The following is an 18,899-nucleotide window of genomic DNA, read 5'->3' as shown; positions in this document are numbered from 1 at the left end:
GGCTCTTTTATGACTCGTGGACTTCAACTCCCAGAATTCCTGAGCCAGCATGGCTCAGCTTGGAAACCTCTCCCTTTCCCCTCAGCATGGCTGGCTCAGGAATTCTGGGAGTTGAAGTCCACGAGTCATAAAAGAGCCAAGGTTGCCTACCCCTGAGCTACCCAAATTGGCTTTTCTCTCTCTCTCTCTCTCTCTCTCTCTCTCTCTCTCTCTCTCTGTGTGTGTGTGTGTGTGTGTGTGCGCACACACAAACCCCTCTGAAACTAAAGATGAAGTTCACCCTGTTCCAAATGATGACTGGATAACGGTCATTTCTGGGCCTCTTCTGTTCCATCCAGGCCCTCTCAGACTCCAAGGCAGGTCACCGTCACCAGAAAAGACTTAGAGGGGACTTAGGCAAGAGTTCAGCCCTAGCACTGCCCCCCCAAAAGCCCCAATTTTGCTCCAGATTTCCACAATTCTAGTAGAGGCAGAGGATGGGGACCGCTCAAGTCAGAAAGCCAGCAGAGGCTACCCAAGCGCTGGGTTTGGCTCCACAGACCTTGATATGGAAACCTGTGGTTGATTATTTGCATTCTGCAGCTCAGTCGGAGTTAGGATTTGTAGGGTTGTTGTTATGGGGAAAATAGGAGGAGGAAGATGTGTTGGATATAGCAGAATAACAGAGTTAGAAGGGACCTTGGAGGTCTAGTCCAACCCCCTGCTCAGGCAGGAAACCCTGTCCAATCTCTTCGTAAAAACTTCCAGTGTTGGAGCACTCACAACTACTGAAGGCAAGTTGTTTCACAGATTAATTGTTCCAACTGTCAGGAAATTTCTCCTTAGTTCTGCTTCTCTCCTTGATTAGTCTCCATCCATTGCTTCCTGTCATGCCTTCAGGCGCTTTGGAGAATAGCCTGACTCCCTCTTCTTTGTGTCAGCCTCTGAGATATTGGAACTCTGCTATCATGTCCCCCCTCATCCTTCTCTTCATTAAACTAGACATACCCAATTCCAGCAACTGTTCTTTATATGTTTTAGCCTCCAGCCCCCTAATCATCTTTGCTGCTCTTCTCTGCACTCTTTCTAGAGTCTCAACATCTTTTTTTACATCGCGGTGACCAAAACTGGATGCAGTATTCCAAGTGTGGCCTTACCAAGGCATTGTAAAGTGGTATTAACACTTCACGTGGTCTTGATTCTATCCCTCTGTTAATGCAGCTTAGCACTGTGTTGGCCTTTTTTGGCAGCTGCAGCACACGGCTGGCTCATATTTTAAGTGATTGTCCACTGAGACTCCAAGTGCACTACTAGAACCGTCACAATTACAATAAAGGCGGGGTGCAAATAAATAAATAAATAAATAAAATTTAGAGACGGGCGCCAGAATCGGCCTTGTCCAACCACCAAATCGCCATTTAAAAAAAAAAAGAAAGGAAAAAAAAAATCTACCCAGAGCAAATCTTTGGCCTTTGGCTGCACAGAAGGAGCCGAAAACGGTAAGGAAAAGCCTTGAAGAACCACTCAACTCACCGCAATCAGGGCTGGATTCCTGGGCTCGCCCCCAGCGACGGCGCCGGGCTGCTCCCCGTTGATCCCATTCCTGCCACCAGCGCTCCCGTTGCTGATCAGCTGCTGGGGATAGTAGTCGGCCGCAGGGGGCGCTGCGGCGTTAGCAGAAGCCGCCGCGGCGGCGCTGCTGCTGCCTCCGGCGGTCCCTGCCGCCGCCGCCGCCGCCTTGCTGTGCTTGCTTCCCTTCCGGGCCGCCTGGCCGTGCTGCACAAGGTTGAGAAGCTGCAAGGTGTTCTCCCGCTCGCGATCCGAGCTCTCGGCCCTGCCCCGCTCGTAGCGCCCCTCGCAGGTCAAGTGGTGCTGGCGGCAAACGGCGATGCGCGCCCGGAGCCTCTCCACGATCGCGCTGTGCACCCGCGGGGGCGCCGCCGCTGCCGCCGCCGCCATCGAGCCTCCTCCTCCTCCTCCAACAAGGAGACCCAGGGCTTGAGGGGGCGCCGTGTCCCCCATCCCGACGGGCCGGACGCCTCCTCGCGCTCGCTGCTCTTTTCCCCAACCGGAGATCGCGGCTTTCTCACGCTGACATGAGTGGAGGGAGTCGCTCGCCCAGCTTCAGATCGGATTTTTTTTTTTTTGGCTTTCCTTTTTATTTCCTCTCTCTCTCTCCCCCCGTAGGGCAACCCGGAGTCAGCCCCCTCCCCCTTTACGAGTTACGATCCTTCCTGACAGCCAGGAAAGACGAATTGACAGATTATTATTATTATTTTTGTTTTGTTTTGTTTTGGCGCAAAGAACTACAGAAAACCCACCGAAATCCTTTTCGGAAGATTTGTTAGCCCGGGAGCGCAACTCATCTCAGAGGCTGGGGGGAAAATAATAATAAGGAAAGAAGGAAGGAATTGACCAGGATCCATTCCACAGATGCAGAACCGCCACAGAAATCTAAAAACCCAGTAGAGCAATTGACGAGACGATTCCTCTTTTTTTTTTCTTTTTTCCAAAAACGTCCGGAGCCTGTACGGAATCCCTTCAAAATATATATATATATTCTGCTTTCCCCCTTGATTATGAATAATACGGGACGTGTTGGGAGTTAATAACTTTCCGAGAAGCGATTCTGCTGGCGTTTCCTTTAAATCCTCCCCCAAAGTTGAGAGATGCTTTCCAAAAGGGAGAGAAAGTTAGTGGGGGGTCGTAGTAACCAGGATCACCATATCCCGACGAGTGCAAAAGGCTGGCTGCAAGCGGGCGGGCGGCGGCGTCCCCCCCCCAAAGAAAGGGAGAGCGCGGAAGGGGAAAAAAAAGGCGAGGAGGAAGAGGAGGAGGAGGACACGAGGTGGAAGAAAAGTTGCTCGCGGAACCCGTAAGTCAGAAGGGGGCGGGAAGAGGGGGGGCCGAGACCGACCAAGGCTTGAACTACTCCGCTCTCTCCCCCTCCATCGCTTCTCCACCCCGTCTGTCGTCCGAACTCCTCCGATCCGCGTCCAAAGATCCGCCGGCTTGTTTCTCCTCCTCGGGGATCCGCCAAAAGCAGACGCAAGGCAAGTGGGCAAAAAAAAAAAAAGCCGGAAAAAAAAAAAAAAGCCCGAAGAACAGAAATCCGGAGTTTTCAGGAGCTTCTCTCGCTCCGGACAATAAAGAAAAAAAATAAAAGCAGTTTTGCTCTCGGAGAGGGCAAAAAAAAAGAAGGGGAAAAAAAAGTGAAAGTGGAGGGGAAAAAAAAACAGAGAGAGAGAGAAAGAGAGAGAAAAAAAAAATCTTTCAGGCTTCTGCAGCCCGGCGCTTACCGCGGCCCCCGCGCCCCGAAGCTTGGAGGGCGAAACGAGAGCTCCCTCCGCGTCTGGGAAGCGCTTTCCAAAAGCGATCCTGAGAGAAACTTACAAACGGCCAGCTTGCTGCCTCCAGAGCGGAGCGACCCGGTGAGGTTTCATCCCCTCTCCCCGGTCGGAGATCGCGGCCAGATCGTTCTCTCTTTCTTTCCGGATTTTTTTTTTCTTTCTTTCTTTCTTTCTTTTTTTTGGGGGGGGCACTAGCTCCCAGGCGGTGGTGGGCTCGACGCCGCCGCCCCCCCTTCCTCCTCCTTCCTTGCAATCCCGCCGCGGGTCCTGCTTTTTTTCCCCTTTGCGCCCGGTCTCGGGTTTAAGCCGCTGGGTTGCGAGAAAGCGCCGGGCTTACGGCGGCACAAAATTTCATTGTGCTCGCGTAGAAAAGAAGCGCAGCAGCAGCAGCAGCAGAAGCGGCAGCAAACGTGAGACTCACGGGGGGGGGGGGAGAAGAGAGAGAGAGAGAGAGAGAGAGATTGAAGAAGGAAGGGAGCCCTAGTGGGAAGCTGAGAGCATTACGCCAGAAAGTCCCCATTCTGGAAACGAAGGGAAGGGAGACCCCTAGCGCCGGAGCAGCGTCGTTGCACGGGAGCTTCCGTTTCCTCGGCCGGGCGCTCCTGATGGAGATTATACAGCGCCCAGCGTGAGCGACGTGGGGGCTTCAGCGACATCTGGACGGTAGTCGACTTGCCATAAGTCAAGGAGCGCCGGGTCAAAGGGAAGGTTCTAAGTATGGGAGGAAGCTGGAGCAATCTAAGAACGAGTCCGAATCTTGTGCTGATTAAAGACCGCCATAAAAGTTAACTGTATAAAGAAACGGACTATTTTGGAATCTGGGACAAATTTTTACTGCTGGTATGAGTCAAGTCGAAGAACTGTTCGGGTTCTGAGTTAAAGTTTAAGTTTGTGGTATATAAAATTATATGGTGATATATAGAGAAACAAGCTCGAGATTGTATAATATTGTATTATATAGGGGAATATATGTATTACTCTGAGAAGCACAAAGCTAAAAGCACAAGCCTGATGATGATGAATGTGATTTCATCAAAACGTCGCTATGATACTTCTAATCTTACACGGGAGAAAACCCGAATGACCAAAGACTCACGAATATATGTATATATATATAGAGAGAGAGATGTATATATAGAACTTTAAATATGATAAGGAACGAATTGTTAGGATTATATATACTGGAACGTCATGTCATGTCCCTTTTTGTTTTAATTGTTTTATTAATAAAAAACTTAAAAAAAAAAGTTAACTGTGTAAAAATCCTAAACTCATAAATGCCCGTTACCCACTCTTGATCCCTCCAGTGCAGTGGGTGGGATTCAACTACGTGAACAACCGGTTCTCTTGTGTGGATGCCGCTTCCGGAAGTCCGTTCTGGGCCTGAGCAACAAAAAATTAGCTACTGGTTCTGCCGAACTGGTGCGAACTGGCTGAGTCCCACCACTGCGCCAGTGTCCTGTTCCTGCAGCTCTCTAAAACAGTGCCTAAAGCAGGGGTTCTCAACCTTGGCAACTTTAAGACTTGTGGACTTCAACTCCCAGAATTCCTCAGCCAGCAAAGCTGGCTGAGGAATTCTGGGAGTTGAAGTCCACAAGTCTTAAAGTTGCCAAGGTTGAGAACCCCTGGCCTAAAGTGATGGGTCCTTGGGGCTCTCTAGGCTTGCTTGTTTTCTTGCAAAACTTTCATTATCCAAACTAGGTAATATCGTACTAGCACTGATGATGTCACCTAATTTGATTAACAACCAAGTTCAGAGAGCATTAAGGACCCCTCATTTCAGCCCTGAGCTACAAATACTCTCCTTTATTAGTGCCTAAAGTAATTGCCACAAAAGGGGTGGGAACAAACACAGATACATCCCATTTCTTTAGGAAAGTAGTTTACACATAAAAGTGGATCTTTTGAATTGGTGTAAATCAAAATTTTGATCTACAGTTTCTTTATATGTAAGATTCCCACCCCTCTAATATAAACAAGATTTGTCGGTGGATCTAACATCCACCTTCTTTTAAATGTACACATACACAGCAGAGGGTCATTCCCGGTGGTGGAGTTAAAAGCTCTCTACCCTGCCCTGAATCAGCAGAAAACTATGCCAGCGTGAAATTTTCTGTCCTTGCAGCTAATCCCTGTCCTGCCTCTTATTGCCTCTGATCCAACTCACTGCCGAGGGGAGCTGTCTGATCTTGCATGCACAAAGCATTTGTTGATTGCTCTGGCTTTGCTTCCTTTCCTTTTCAGTGGGAGGAACATCTGCCAACCACAATCCTGGAGTCTGAATGCGATGGGTCTGGCTCACGACTGCTTTGTCATCTCTACGCTCATTCTTGGGCTCCCCATTTGAGTTGAACAAAGTTTAGAAACAATAATTTCGAGTCACAGAGTGAATTAGGTAAACACGTCTTTGATTGTGGACCATCAAACCGGAGTTGACTGTTGGTGGCCATCTAGGTACTTAGCTTTTCTCCAGGATGGTATGTCTCCAATCTGGACCTTCAGATTTCTCAAGAGTGTACACTCCTCACCATATTGGACGCCATCCCCCTCATTGCTGGTTATCCTCTTCTTTTTTTCTTTCCAAGACTTATGGACTTGGTCAGGGAGTTGAGTCTTTGCATAATGTGTCTGAATTATAATTTTAAGCCTGGCCCTTTCTGTCTTGATTGAGTACTCTCAGTTGATTTGTTTGAGGATCTTCTTGTTTGGCTTCTTGGCTATGCATAGTAGTCTCAGGTGACTTCTCTAGCAATAGCAATAGCACTTAGACTTATATACCAGTTCGTAGTGCTTTATAGCCCTTTCTAAGCGGTTTACAGAGTCAGCATATTGCCCCCAACAATTTGGGTCCTCATTTTACCAACCTCAAAAGGATGGAAGGCTGAGTCAACCTTGAGCCTGTGAGGATCAAACCCCTGGCAGTCAACAGAATTAGCCTGCAATACTGCATTCTAACCACTGCGCCACCATGGCTCATAAAGTTCCAAAGCATCAAGACTCTTCCATACTGTGCTTCTTCAAAGTCTAACTTTTGCTTGCAGAGAGTGTCACAAAGAAAACCATTGCCGACAGAATTCTGATCTTTCTAGGTATGGATGCATCACATTCATAAGTAGGACTTTCATTTCACCTCTACTTTTCTGCACGTAGGCAACAGAAACCAACTTTCAGATTCTTACATGGTCTATTCAGGAGATTGTAGGAAGATAGTTATTTCACTGTCACTTTTCAGGCTCAGTCTATTAAGTGTTCAATGTCATTGTGTCCAACTCCTTATGCAGACAACAGCAGATGGCAGCAAATGAGGTTGACCCCCAAATCAGAAGGACAACCACCCACATCAGATTGTTGTAGGCAGGGTGCAAATTCTATTTACAGTTCACCTAACTTATGTCTCAGTTAAAACGAGTGGCAAACTGTATAACATTTTAAGACTTCATGCTATTAGCTGAAAAGGAAAAATACTGCTTGAATACCCGGATGAGTTAAGAATGACTTAAGGCTACTTCAGTCATAGGCTTACAAAAAAACAAACAAACGAGGGTAACACAATGAGGACATAGCACAAATGAGAAGTAGTCAAAGCATGTTTGTGACATGGTCTGATACAAGGAAGGAAAGATCCTGTGTGGCAATTTTCATCTTAAGAGTTGCACACACATTATTTCACAAGGCTTTTGTTTGAAAAGCACAATGACCTCTGAACATAACAGGTAATATATGCCACATCTTTTTGTGCCTGTTCGCTTTCCCAGTTATTCCACTATCTTCTACTCTGGCCTCCCATATCCTTCACTATCAACTGCTTTATCGTAAAATAGCAACAAGTGAGTCTGAACTTGGTTGCTGAGTAGTCTGAAGTAATACATCAAAGGCTTAATTGGATTGGATTGTAGCTGCATCAAGGTCAGTGATCTGCTTGCAGCTAGATGTGGTTCCAGTAAGTTCACAAGCCAAATACGAAGCTAATGCCTTCCATCTTTGTTCCTGGAGTTTGATTTCGTTGATTCCATTTCTATCAAAGCTTATTTATTATAACTATAGTCACAGATATATAAAAAGGATTTATATTCATATGAATGAATAAAGCAGTGTTTGTCAATCTCGGCAACTTTTAAGATGGGTGGACTTCAACTCCCAGCATTCCACAGCCAGCATACGTGGCTGGGGAATTCTGGGAGCTGATGTCCACCCATCTAAAAGTTGCTGAGCTTCAGAAACATTTACATTCAGGTTCCTTTTTATAAGTTACACCTGATTCATATTGTTCAGTATTGTTGATGTTAACTGACACAGAGTTTTCTAACCTTCTATTACATGGAGATAGTTTTGGGGATGACAATGTGATACACACATGTCCAAAATGAGCCTTTTCTGCTTTAGTGAGGTGCCAGGAATACATGCTCTTCCAACAAGCTATGGCTCTTCACAGGCCACAATGGAAATATGAAGAGAGAGGAATAGCCCTAATTGATCATTTCCCTGGTTGATTATGTAATGAATCTACAAGGTTCAAGAGTTTTGAAACTAGAAAATCTGAAATGTGGATAGATATCCACTCTATGCGGTAAAACCAGTCAGGAAACATGATTAGTTCAGCTAAATCTACTTTATTGTAAGGCTACATTAATAGAATTTTGCAAGTCTAAAGATAGAAATTTTGCGCCATCACTTTTAACCGCCTGAAAAATTAAGGGCAGCTCCTTCCTATGTTTCTTCCTCTGACATCACTGATAATAAAATCCTTGAATTCTGTATCAGCAGGAAGGATAAGACTGCAGGCTTTACGAAGATTGAAAAAATTAAACTAAAGTTTATAGAATTTGTAGAAAAGATGGTACTAAGAGACAATGAGCAAAAGCGTCAAAAAGCAACATAGAAAATTTTATCTTTGAAGAGAGTGCCTATGTAATACATTTCAGAAAAAATCATTTGTTGAATGAATGTGCAGTTTGATTTTAGGATAGTTCGATAAGCGATCCAGCCCTCCAGGGTCTTCCTCTATAAAATTTCCATTAGAAAGATTATTTTGATAATTAAAATAAAGTAGAAAAAAAAGAAATTTAGCACATATATTTGCATGCTAGAGTGAACCATAAATAAAAAAGAAAAATAGCAGAAATGAGGTATAGAGATAAAAACCCATCAGTAGCCTCACACAAATGAAAGGATGTTTCTTTTAAAATCTTCATAAAATTTATGGAATTCCGCTACTTTGTCCAGATATCTGTCAAGGACAGAATATTCCTGCAAAAAAAAAAAAAAAAAAAAAAAAAAAAAAAAAAAAAAAAAGAAGAAGAAGAAGAAGAAGAAGAAGAAGAAGAAGAAGAAGAAGAAGAAGAAGAAGAAGAAGAAGAAGAAGAAGAAGAAGAAGAAGAAGAAGAAGAAGAAGAAGAAGAAGAAGAAGAAGGAGAAGGAGAAGAAGGAGGAGAAGAAATACTATTGTGAATCATCTCAAATTCTAAGTATATAAAATGTTAATTACAGGGAGTCCTCAACTTATGACCACAATTGAGACTAAAATTTCTGTTGCTAAGCGAGACCATCCATTTTACAAGCTTTCTTGCCCCAGCTGCTAAGTGAATCACCACGGTTGTCAAATTAGTAACACAGTTGTTAAGTTAATCCAGCTTCCCCATTGACTGTGCTTGTCAGAAGGTCACAAAAATTGATCACATGACCTGGGGACACTCATAATTCAGACAGTTGGCAACTGACTCTATATTTATGACAGTTGCGATGTCCCAGGATCATGTGATCACCTTTTGCGACTTTCTGACAAGCAAAGTCAAAGGGTAAACCAGATTCACTTAACAACTATGTAACTAACTTAACCACTACAGAGATTCACTTAAAAACCGTGGCAGGAAAGATCGTAAAATGGGGCAAAATTCATTTAACGAATGTCTCACTTAGCCACATAAATTTTGGACTCAGTTGTGGTTGTAAGTCAAAGAGTACCTCTAGCTTTTCTTAGATGTTATAAGAAACCCTTCAGCCCCTCACTTAATCCATAAGCAATGCATTTCCAACAAACATGAGTTACCTTACATATCCAGTTGTCTTTCTTCAGTTGGCTGAAAACTCGTTTCACTAAATCTTTGGCTGGCTCATCTTGACGATATTCCTCTTTTATAGCTGAACAGCATTTCTGATACAACTTATATTTATAGTGCTTCAGATCGTGATAAACCTGGGTACGCTTTTGACATACAACATCAACCTTCAACCTCTGCAGAAACATAAATTCTTTTAGTGGGTATATTCTGAATAACAGTAGTAAACACTGAAATTAGTTAAGCAAGAATGGCTTTTTCCAAATGTTGGAAATGTAAATTGGCAATTGGGACATACTATCATATGTGGTGGGAGTGCCCATGAGCCCGTGATTTTTGGAATAAGGTTAAAAAATGGCTGGAAGAAATATTAATGCTAGTGGTAGAATTAAAACCAGAACTCTTTTTACTAGGCATAACCACACAGAAATATGACAAAGGGGTATTCTATTTGATGTTACACATTCTCATGGTTGCCAGATTGATATACGCTCAAAACTGGAGGAATAAAGGAATTCCAACAGAAGAAGAGATTTTATATAAAATTTTATTGTGTGCTGAAATGGATAGGCTCACAATGGAAATGAAGGATAAGACAGAATCAGACTATTTTGAAATCTGGGACAAATTTTATTACTGGTATGAATTAAGGAGAACTGCTCGGGCTTCAAGCTAGTGTTAAGACAGAAATACATATAACTGTATATATAATTGTATTGTATAGAAGAATAAGTTTATATACAGATTAAGAATGATGTATTAATTATATGTATTAAGAGGAATATTTATTCTGGAATGTCATGTTATGTCCATTTTTGTTTTAACTGTATTACAAATAAAAAACTTAAAAAAAAAAGAATGGATGTCCTATAAAATAAGATGATTTAACATAGACAGGACTTTTATTACTATCCACTAATGCAATCCTAGTTAGAAAGCAACTCCTGCGCCCATTTTGATGAAGACAATTGTGATGTTGATTGAGTCTAACTTTTTTGTCCAAGAAAAGTAACAAGCAATTACTTTTTAAAAAAAATATTGGCACCAGTGCAGTTGGCTGACATTTGAAAGTATGAATAAAAAAGATGACTTCTTTGTTGCATTTATTATCACCAAGTCACAAGGACTATCTTGTTCAACCGTTACATGAATTGCAAGAATTTTTTTTTAACGAGTTACTGAATATAAAAACAGAAATCCCTCAGTTTACACAGTAGAACAGTCATCCCAGCAAAAATCTAAGCAGTCACTTCGTATTAGAGAATTTGAGAACAGAGAATTATGAGCCCAGCAAATACTCAGTAAGTTAAAGCTGTACATATGCGCAGCAGATGCACGAAAGGAATTGGACAAAATGTTGCTTCAAAGTGCATAGTTCTCACATAATAAAGTCATCACAGCTTCTAAATGGACCAATTCACTTCTGTTTACTTAATTACCCAGCTATGTAAGGTTAGTTACTTCATTTGCACATAAATATCAGGAAAAAAACCCAATTATTTTTAGATATTTACTAGATATTTATTCTGAATTAAGCCAATATCTAGCATTTTCATTTTCATTTTAGGCAGTGTTTGGGTTGTGCAGTCAGAAAAATAAAATGCCAATGAAAAAAAAGATTTGAAAATTGAGCTGGGTTTTAAACTTGAGACTTTCTATATAAGTTTATGTAAGTTTTATATAAGACTTTGTAAAAACTGGGCAGGTAAATAAAATAGTACAGTATAATAATACACTGTTAAACGTCAACCCAAGTTTCCACTCTGAATCACTAGGTTACAGTAAAAAAATTCTTCCAAAAGGAAGTCTCGAATGCAGGCTGTTAGTTGACAAGCTCAATGTCTTTAACCGTTGAGCCATCATGACCCCTCGTAATAAGCTAATAGACAAGAGATAATCAGCGTTAAAAGACATGAAAACATGAAACAAGGATTGGAAGACTCAAGATTTGAAAAAATTAGAAAATGGAAAGAACAAGAAATATTTTAGAACAGAGGTGGGGAATGATGGCCACTTTATGACATGTGGACTTCAACTCCCAGAATTCCTGAGCCAGCATGGTTGGCTCAGGAATTCTGGGAATTGAAGTCCACAAGTCATAAAAGGGCCATTGTTCCCAACCCCTGCTTTAGAACTTCAGCAAAGGCAATTCAGATTCAGAGGAATCTCTAGAGATTTTGGAAAGATGAATTTTGAAGGTTCTTTTAAAGAAACACTGATGGGTACAGTGAGTAATGATCCTATCACGGTACCTATGAAACACCTTTCCAGTTTTGGTTTTGAGCACACTACATCTCTGGCAGACATTATTTTTAAATACCACATGTGAAACCTGTGAACAAAATAGCCCTAAAATGTACAAAGACTTTAAAACACACAAATACGTTCGCTTTTCAGGAATTAGCAAAGCCTACCTGTGTATTGTGGGACAGGAAGTCATCCACTGTCAGTGTTTTAGGAATGTACTGTTTTCCAGAAAAAATCACTATAAACTTACAGTCTCTGTCTAGCTCACACGCTTGACAAATACGCGTCTCTGAGGGTTCTGAAATTATGTGGACATCAGAGTAACCGTCCACTCGTGTCTAGAAAAATACAATTGATAAAAATTGTGTTGTTAATAGCTCCAGGGATTTAGTTACAATATTTTGGAGATATTACACATTCATATACCGTAGATTTAGATAGTCCTTGACTTACAACCATAATGGAGTTCAAGTTTCTTGACGCTAAATGAGAAAAGTACTAAATCAGGAGGCATTAAAGTATTACAAATATACAGGTTGTCCTTGATTTACGACCACAATTGAGCCCCAAATTTCTGTTGCTGTATGAGAGATTTGTTATGTGAGTTTTGCTTCATTTTACGACCTTTCTTGCCACAGTTGTTAAGTGAATCACTGCAGTTATTAAGTTAGTTAACATGGTTGTCAAATGAATTTGGCGTCCCCCTTGTCTTGGCTTGCCAGAAGGTTACAAAATGTGACCACATGACCCTGGGACACTGCAACCATCATAAATACAAGTCAGTGGCCAAGCACCTGGATTTTGATCAGGTGACCTTGGGGATGCTGTAATGGTTGTAAGTGTGAAAAATGATCGTAAGTCACCTTTTTTTCAGTGCTTTTGTAACTCCGAACGGTCACTAAACGAATTGTTTTAAGTCGAGGACTACCTGTATAGGTTACTCTTTTTCATTGTTGCATACTGTACTAAGAAAAATAACACACCACATGGATCTGAATGCCAGAGCCAAATCAACTAAGCCAGAGGTCGCCAACCTTTCTGGGCTCACGGCCTGGAGGGAAGGAGAGCAGCTTCCAAATTGGTGCATATGCGCATGCAAACGGGGTCAGAGCCCTGTTCTCGCATGCGGCATGCACTGGCACCATGTGCATGCATGAACAGCCCTACAACCCCCACGGCAGCTAGCGGCCCCATCTGTGCATGCGCAAATCGGCTACGCACACCCACCTGGCGCTAGCAGCCCCATTCACACCCGCATGCATGTGCAAACGGGGCGTGGCACTAGCACGTGGGGGGATGCGTGCCCATTTGTGTGCGCATCAGCCAGCAGGTCCCGGGCCATGGCCCATAGATTGGGGACCCTTAAACTAAGCAATTAAATTAAAAGATTAAGAGGAAAATTTAGTACCTTGTATCGTTCTTTCCAGTGACATCCCGAAACTAGACTTTCAAGGCGAGGCTGAATAAAGTGGTGATCCAAATAATAGAGGGAAGTTCGCATATCCTGTGCAAATCTGTTTTGTCTTTTCCCCTCTTTGGAGAGAAAACAAATAGGCTTTGTTATTAACATCACAATTTTATAAAGAGTACAAGGAGTCCTCAACTGACGACCCCAATGAAGTTCTGTTGCTAAGCAAGGGGGTTGTTAAACGAGTTGCGCCTCATTAATGACCTTTTTGCCATGGTTGCTAAGTAGCTGGCTGAGGAATTCTGGGAGTTGAAGTCCACAAAGTCATAAAGGGGCGATCGTTCCCCATCTCTGATGTAATCCCAGGACAATAAAACCATGGTAAATACATGCCGGTTACCTGAATTTTGATAACCTGACTTGTGGGGAGGCTGTGATGGTTGTACGTTAGACGAAGAGTCGTAAGTCACTTTTTTCAGCACCACAATAACGTCAAACGGTTGCTAAATGAATGGTAGTAAGTTAAGGATTCTCTCTAACGCATTTATTTACTGCTCCGAGAAAAAAATTGAAAGAGGATAACAAATAGCCTCTTTGTAAGGGGTGCTTGCTTACCATATAAGGAGCTCAAAAATGTATCATCAGTTGCATTGATGAGAAAGGCTTTTACGACTCTTTGAAAATGCAAATAATGATCGACCAAAGAAACTGTTAAAAAGAAAAATCAACACAAATATGTATCAGTACGGTCCATATGAATAAATGACTAGGTGCTAATAAATACTATAGAAAGGATATTTAAGCTACTTCTTATTTGTTGTTGTGACCTTACCGAATGGAATGTGTTTCTCCAATAAGATACTGGCCCCATGATGCTTTCTGTCTTGATGTTGGTGCTCTTCTTCCTCAAAGTTCCCCCATTCCCACTCCTCTTCTTTTTCTTTTTCTTCTTCTTCTTCCTCTTCTTTATCATCATCGATGAAAACTTTCATGCTGTCTTTATTAGACACATCACCGATTTCTTCTTTTGTGAAGGGTGAGTGAGCATCATTTTGTACCAAGTCATCATCTACACTTCCCTGGTGAAATGAAAAAAGGCACAGTAGTAATAGAATATTTTAGTTGAATTCATTGGTGCTTCATGAATGGAGTTAGTATTAATTCATGTTAAAGTAATGTTGCTGTGTACCTAGAGAATACAGTACCAGTTTGTTTTATGTATTGTAAAGTTTGAGTTGATATATAAAACAATATAAAACAATAAGCATATCTACAAAGATCAGAACTGTGCAAACAATGGTATTCTGTGTGATATTCTATCAAAGTGAAAGTTGGACTATAAAGAAGCAGGACAGGAAGAGGCTTTTGAATTTTGGGTTGGGAAAACTCCCGAGAATATTATGGATAGCAAAGAAAACAAATAGAATCATTGAAAGATCAATACAGAGTTTCCATTGAAGACACAAATAATCAAGTTCATATTATCCAACTTCAGACACGTTATGTAGAGACCCAATTCTCCAGAGAAGGCTCTAATGCTGAGAAAAGAGAAGATAACCAACAGCAAGGTGGAGGGAGTCAGTTACAATAGCAATGACATTGTTGGAAGAGTTACAGATTGTCATGGAGAAAGTCTACGTGGTCACTAAGAGTTGATTAAGAGTCAGAGAAGAAGTGCAAGATCAGAAGATGTGGAGCAGGGGTGGGGAACGATGGCCCTTTTATGACTTGTGGACTTCAAGTCCCAGAATTCCTGAGGGACCTGGCCTATGACACAACTGAATGGATAACATCTGAAGGCAGGACAAGAAGCAACGGATGGAAACTAATCAAGGAAAAAAGCAACCTAGAACTAAGGAGAAACTTCCTGACAGTTAGAACAATTAACCAGTGGAACAACCTGCCTCCAGAAGCGGTGAATGCTCCAACACTGGAAGTTTTTAAGAAGAGAGACTGGACAGCCATTTGTCTGAAATGGTATAGGGTTTCCTGCCTGAGCAGGGGGTTGGACTAGATGACCTCCAAGGTCCCTTCCAACTTTATTATTATTATTATTATTATTATTATTATTATTATTATTATTATTATTATTATTATTATTATTATCATCGTCATCAAGATTACGTACTCGATGGCACGTAATCAAATAAAGTCACTCACAAGCTAATCATTTGTGGCTACTTTCCTAGTGTTGGGATCACAAGGTAAATATAAAAAGATGCTTCTAAGATTCACACAGAGTAGATGAAATCCATCTGTGGGCTAGCGTGAGAAAGCAAGTGTGAAAATGTTTTTGAAAATGAATTGGGAATGTACCTCATTATGTTGATTGACTTTGCCAGATTTTCTTGATTGCCGGAAAGAAAACCTTTGCAGTTTTATGTGTATTTCTCGTTTCTTATTTGCAGCTTTCTCTGCTGGGGATGTGGGTGACTCTCCATCAACAGATAAATAGTCTTTGCTAATTACGCTCCTGCCTTTAGCGATCACTTTCCTAGGAACATCGCTGTCACTGCTTTTGTCACTGTCATATAACATGGCTGCCCGAAGTCTCTTCCTCTTTCCAAAGGAAATGTTTCCTTCTTCCAGATCCTCTGAAGACACATCATTGCCTCTTTTCTGAAAATCTGCATCACTCCCAGCCTCACTGTTCCTTTTGCTAAGTATGGACGTCTCTTCTTCTTTTCCATCTACATCTTCTTTTGAACTGGACTTGGGATTTTCTTCTTCTTCTTCTGATGATGATGATGTTGATGATGAGGAGGGCGTAATTTCGTTGTCATCATCCTGATGTTCAGGAAATATATATCTTTTAGTCCGCCTGCAGTCAACATGAAATTTGGCTACTGATTCTGCTGTCGTGCTTCTAGTTTTGTATCCTTTCCTTAGAGGATTAGTTTCCATAAGGATTTTCTAAAAAAATATATATATACATATATAAATTCTGAATTCTAAGTTCATATTTTTGCTTTTACAATTCCTAAAATAGGGATGGGAAGCCCAGTCAAAAACAGAGGTTTTCCTATTCTGCTAACACCCCTTGTTCCAGACTTAAAAGAAGTGGATGTACAGTAAACCCTTAATTTAATGGATTGTCAATTGGGGGAAAAAGTACAAGCAGTCCTTGACTTACAACCATTCATTTAGTGACTGTTCAAAGCTACAACGGTACTGAAAAAAGTGACTTATGACTGTTTTTCACACAACCATGCAGCAACCTCATGGTCACATGATCAAAATTTGAATGCTTGGCAACTGGCATGTATTGGTGGCAGTGGCAGTGGCAGTGTCCTGGTGTCACACGATTCCCGTTTGACCTTCTGACAAGCAAAGTCAATGGGGAAACCAGATTCATTTAACAATTGTTACTTACTTAACAGCTACAATGATTCACTTAAAAACTGTGGCATGAAAAGTTGTAAAAAGGGCATAACAGTTAACAACTGTCTTGTTAGCTATAGAACTTTGGGCTCAATTATGGTTGTAAGTCAAGGAGTACTTGTAATGTCCTTCAGAACTCATTGCCTCTTATGGCAAATTAATTTTTTTGTATTTTGGTAAAAGCATTTTGTCCTCTAGATCCAAAATCTGCCAAACAAGTCCAGGAAATCTCCCATTTTTGTTTGTGTGTATGTGGGGAGAGAAATCTTATGGAACATTTTAATGTTGTAAAATTATAATGAAGCCAGAAAGAAAATCTCACTTTTGGAAATAAATTCTGCACGTTATAGAGAAGTACAGAATTTTCAGAGAATTTGCCAAAATATTGATTCAAGGCCTGCAACATAACGAGCCCTTCATAATTGCTTATTAGGTTCCTCAGACTTCTGCATCAAACAAAGATAATCTGATAGGTATTTGGAAACGGGCAAACACGGAGCCCGCTAAGGATGTTAAGCATGACCATATGAAAGATTACTTCTGTTTATTTTTACCTCATCTTTATTATTTTTAGAAATAAGGTGGCGAACATACTTAATATTTTTCCTTCTTTTCTTTATCTCCACAACCCCAACCTTGTAAGGTTGTGGGTTGGATTGAGAAGGAATGACTGACCCAAAGTCACCCAGCTGGTTTTCATGGCTAAGGTGGGACTTGAACTCACCTTTTCTTGGTTTCTAGCTGGTGCCTTAACTCCTAGATCAAACTGGTTCTTGGTTTATGCCGCAGTTCAAACTCCTCTTGAAGTCTGTAAATGTAAAAGTAGAAGTTCAACATCGGAAAACAGAGACTTTTCAGAAACTGATATTGATTAAAAGTACTTTTTAAAAACAAAAATATTATTAAATATTATTTTCATGAAACGCACCAAGTAACAACAGCTAATAAGTAGCAACAAATAACACCATATTCTTATAGTCTTTGAGACAACATCCAAGACACACTACAACAGCATCAAATAAGAATGGCTGCCAGAAGTGCAAGAATCAGAATTTTGGATCTGGGTCAACACCTGAAGTGGTAAAAGAGGATATGAAGAAGAGGAAGAAACAAAAGAAGTTGAGACTCTGGAAAGAGTGCAGAGAAGAGCAACAAAGATGATCAGGGGACTGAAGGCTAAAACATACAAGGAACGGTTGCTGGAATTGGGTTTGTATGTTTAATGAAGAGAAGGACGAGGGGGGACATGATAGCAGTGTTCCAATATCTCAGGGGCTGCCATAAATAAGAGGGAGTCAAGCTATTCTCCAAAGCACTGAAGGCAGGACAAGAAGCAACGGATGGAAACTAACCAAAGAGAGAAGCAACCTAGAACTAAGGAGAAACTTCCTGACAGTTAGAACAATTAACCAGTGGAACAACCTGCCTCCAGAAGCTGTGAATGCTCCAACACTGGAAGTTTTAAAGAAGAGATTGTCTAAAATGGTATAGGATCTCCTGCCTGAGCTGGGGGTTGGACTACAAGAAGATCTCCAAGGTCCCTTCCAACTCTGTTGTTATTCTGTTATCATCAGGCAAACTATCGCTTTTCGCTTGACCGTATCCCTGCGAAGATCTCCCTTGAAATGTAATTCTCGGCTGCAAGGAGCGATCGAATCCCAGGAGCTAGCGGAGGGCGATTGCTGGGGACTATGGGACCCGGAATCCTAGGCACCGGGGAAAGACTAAGCGGGCGGAAGACTGAATGACAACCCTAAACTTTCCCCACTTTCCTGTCATTCCAGTTCTGCCAAGGCAGCTTAAAAATAAACCCGATCCCTTCTGAAAAAGAGGAACCGAAAGCGGAACTTATTGCGCTCGGGCGTCTCCTTCGAAAACAGGTAGAGGATTTGGGCTACAAACCCATCAAATCCGGGCTGAGCGTGATGGGATTCATCGGGATCCCTTCCAAATCTAGGCAACGCTCCCTTGAAATGGGAGATTAAGATGGACGCCGGCAGCGCTCACCTGACTCTCCGAAAGCGCTTCCAGGAAACGACTGGCGGACGCAGCTAACGGAGCGCAACACGAACTGTCAAAACAAAACTGCGTAGGCCATTTTGTTTGTCGGGCCCGCTTCTTTTCTTCCTGGCTGTAATTGGCTGAGCTTTACCACCACTCAGTTCCGGTTCCTTGTTCAGGCGGCCGCTCCAGCTGACCAGGAAAGAGGCGGGGCGTTTCGTGGTGTTCGCGCTCTCATCCGGGGTGGGGTTTTCTCAAGAACGTGTAATTTACACCAATCTCTGATGATTTAGTTTACAGTTTATTTGTTTAAAGCAGGGGTAGTCAACCTTGGCTCTTTTATGACTCGTGGACTTCAACTCCCAGAATTCCTGAGCCAGCTTAGCTGGCTCAGGAATTCTGGGAGTTGAAGTCCACGAGTCATAAAAGAGCCAAGGTTGACTACCCCTGCTTTAAAGGTTGTGAATATATGTAGTT

At 42.0% G+C, this 18,899-nt stretch overlaps 2 protein-coding genes across 2 annotated transcripts in view; both read right to left on the bottom strand.

Moving 5' to 3' along the window:
* MAML2 (mastermind like transcriptional coactivator 2) overlaps positions 1-2,001 on the bottom strand; it is a 192,809-nt gene extending 190,808 nt beyond the window's left edge. Inside the window, exon 1 of the mRNA XM_015825687.1 lies at positions 1,513-2,001. Coding sequence (XP_015681173.1) covers positions 1,513-2,001 — 489 coding nt within the window. The remainder of the gene's footprint in view (positions 1-1,512) is intronic.
* A 5,870-nt stretch (positions 2,002-7,871) lies between these two features.
* On the bottom strand, positions 7,872-18,591 carry LOC107296342 (coiled-coil domain-containing protein 82). Its single transcript, XM_015825688.2, has 9 exons — positions 18,429-18,591; positions 17,146-17,229; positions 15,357-15,953; positions 13,873-14,119; positions 13,656-13,748; positions 13,041-13,165; positions 11,800-11,970; positions 9,376-9,561; positions 7,872-8,576 (listed from the first exon to the last, which is right to left on the bottom strand). Exons 3-9 carry the CDS (start codon positions 15,942-15,944, stop codon positions 8,484-8,486), a joined length of 1,503 nt encoding a protein of 500 aa, XP_015681174.2. The 5' UTR covers positions 15,945-15,953; positions 17,146-17,229; positions 18,429-18,591; the 3' UTR covers positions 7,872-8,483.
* Positions 18,592-18,899: the final 308 nt, after the last annotated feature.

The sequence above is a fragment of the Protobothrops mucrosquamatus genome, unplaced genomic scaffold (assembly GCF_001527695.2).
Source record: "Protobothrops mucrosquamatus isolate PMUCROS unplaced genomic scaffold, P.Mucros_1.0 scaffold2757, whole genome shotgun sequence".
Classification (NCBI taxonomy): Eukaryota; Metazoa; Chordata; class Lepidosauria; order Squamata; family Viperidae; genus Protobothrops; species Protobothrops mucrosquamatus.
This window is presented reverse-complemented; position numbering and strand designations above follow the sequence as displayed.

What these genes read in the sequence shown, in the direction of transcription:
- LOC107296342 (XM_015825688.2), bottom strand. Translation starts at nt 15,944, where the DNA reads ATGGAAACTAATCCTCTAAGGAAAGGATACAAAACTAGAAGCACGACA. An exon ending in TCCTGTCCCACAATACACAG is followed by an intron (nt 9,562 to 11,799) that starts GTAGGCTTTGCT and finishes ATGTTTCTGCAG; the next exon opens with AGGTTGAAGGTTGATGTTGT. An exon ending in AAGACAACTGGATATGTAAG is followed by an intron (nt 8,577 to 9,375) that starts GTAACTCATGTT and finishes TTTTTTTTGCAG; the next exon opens with GAATATTCTGTCCTTGACAG.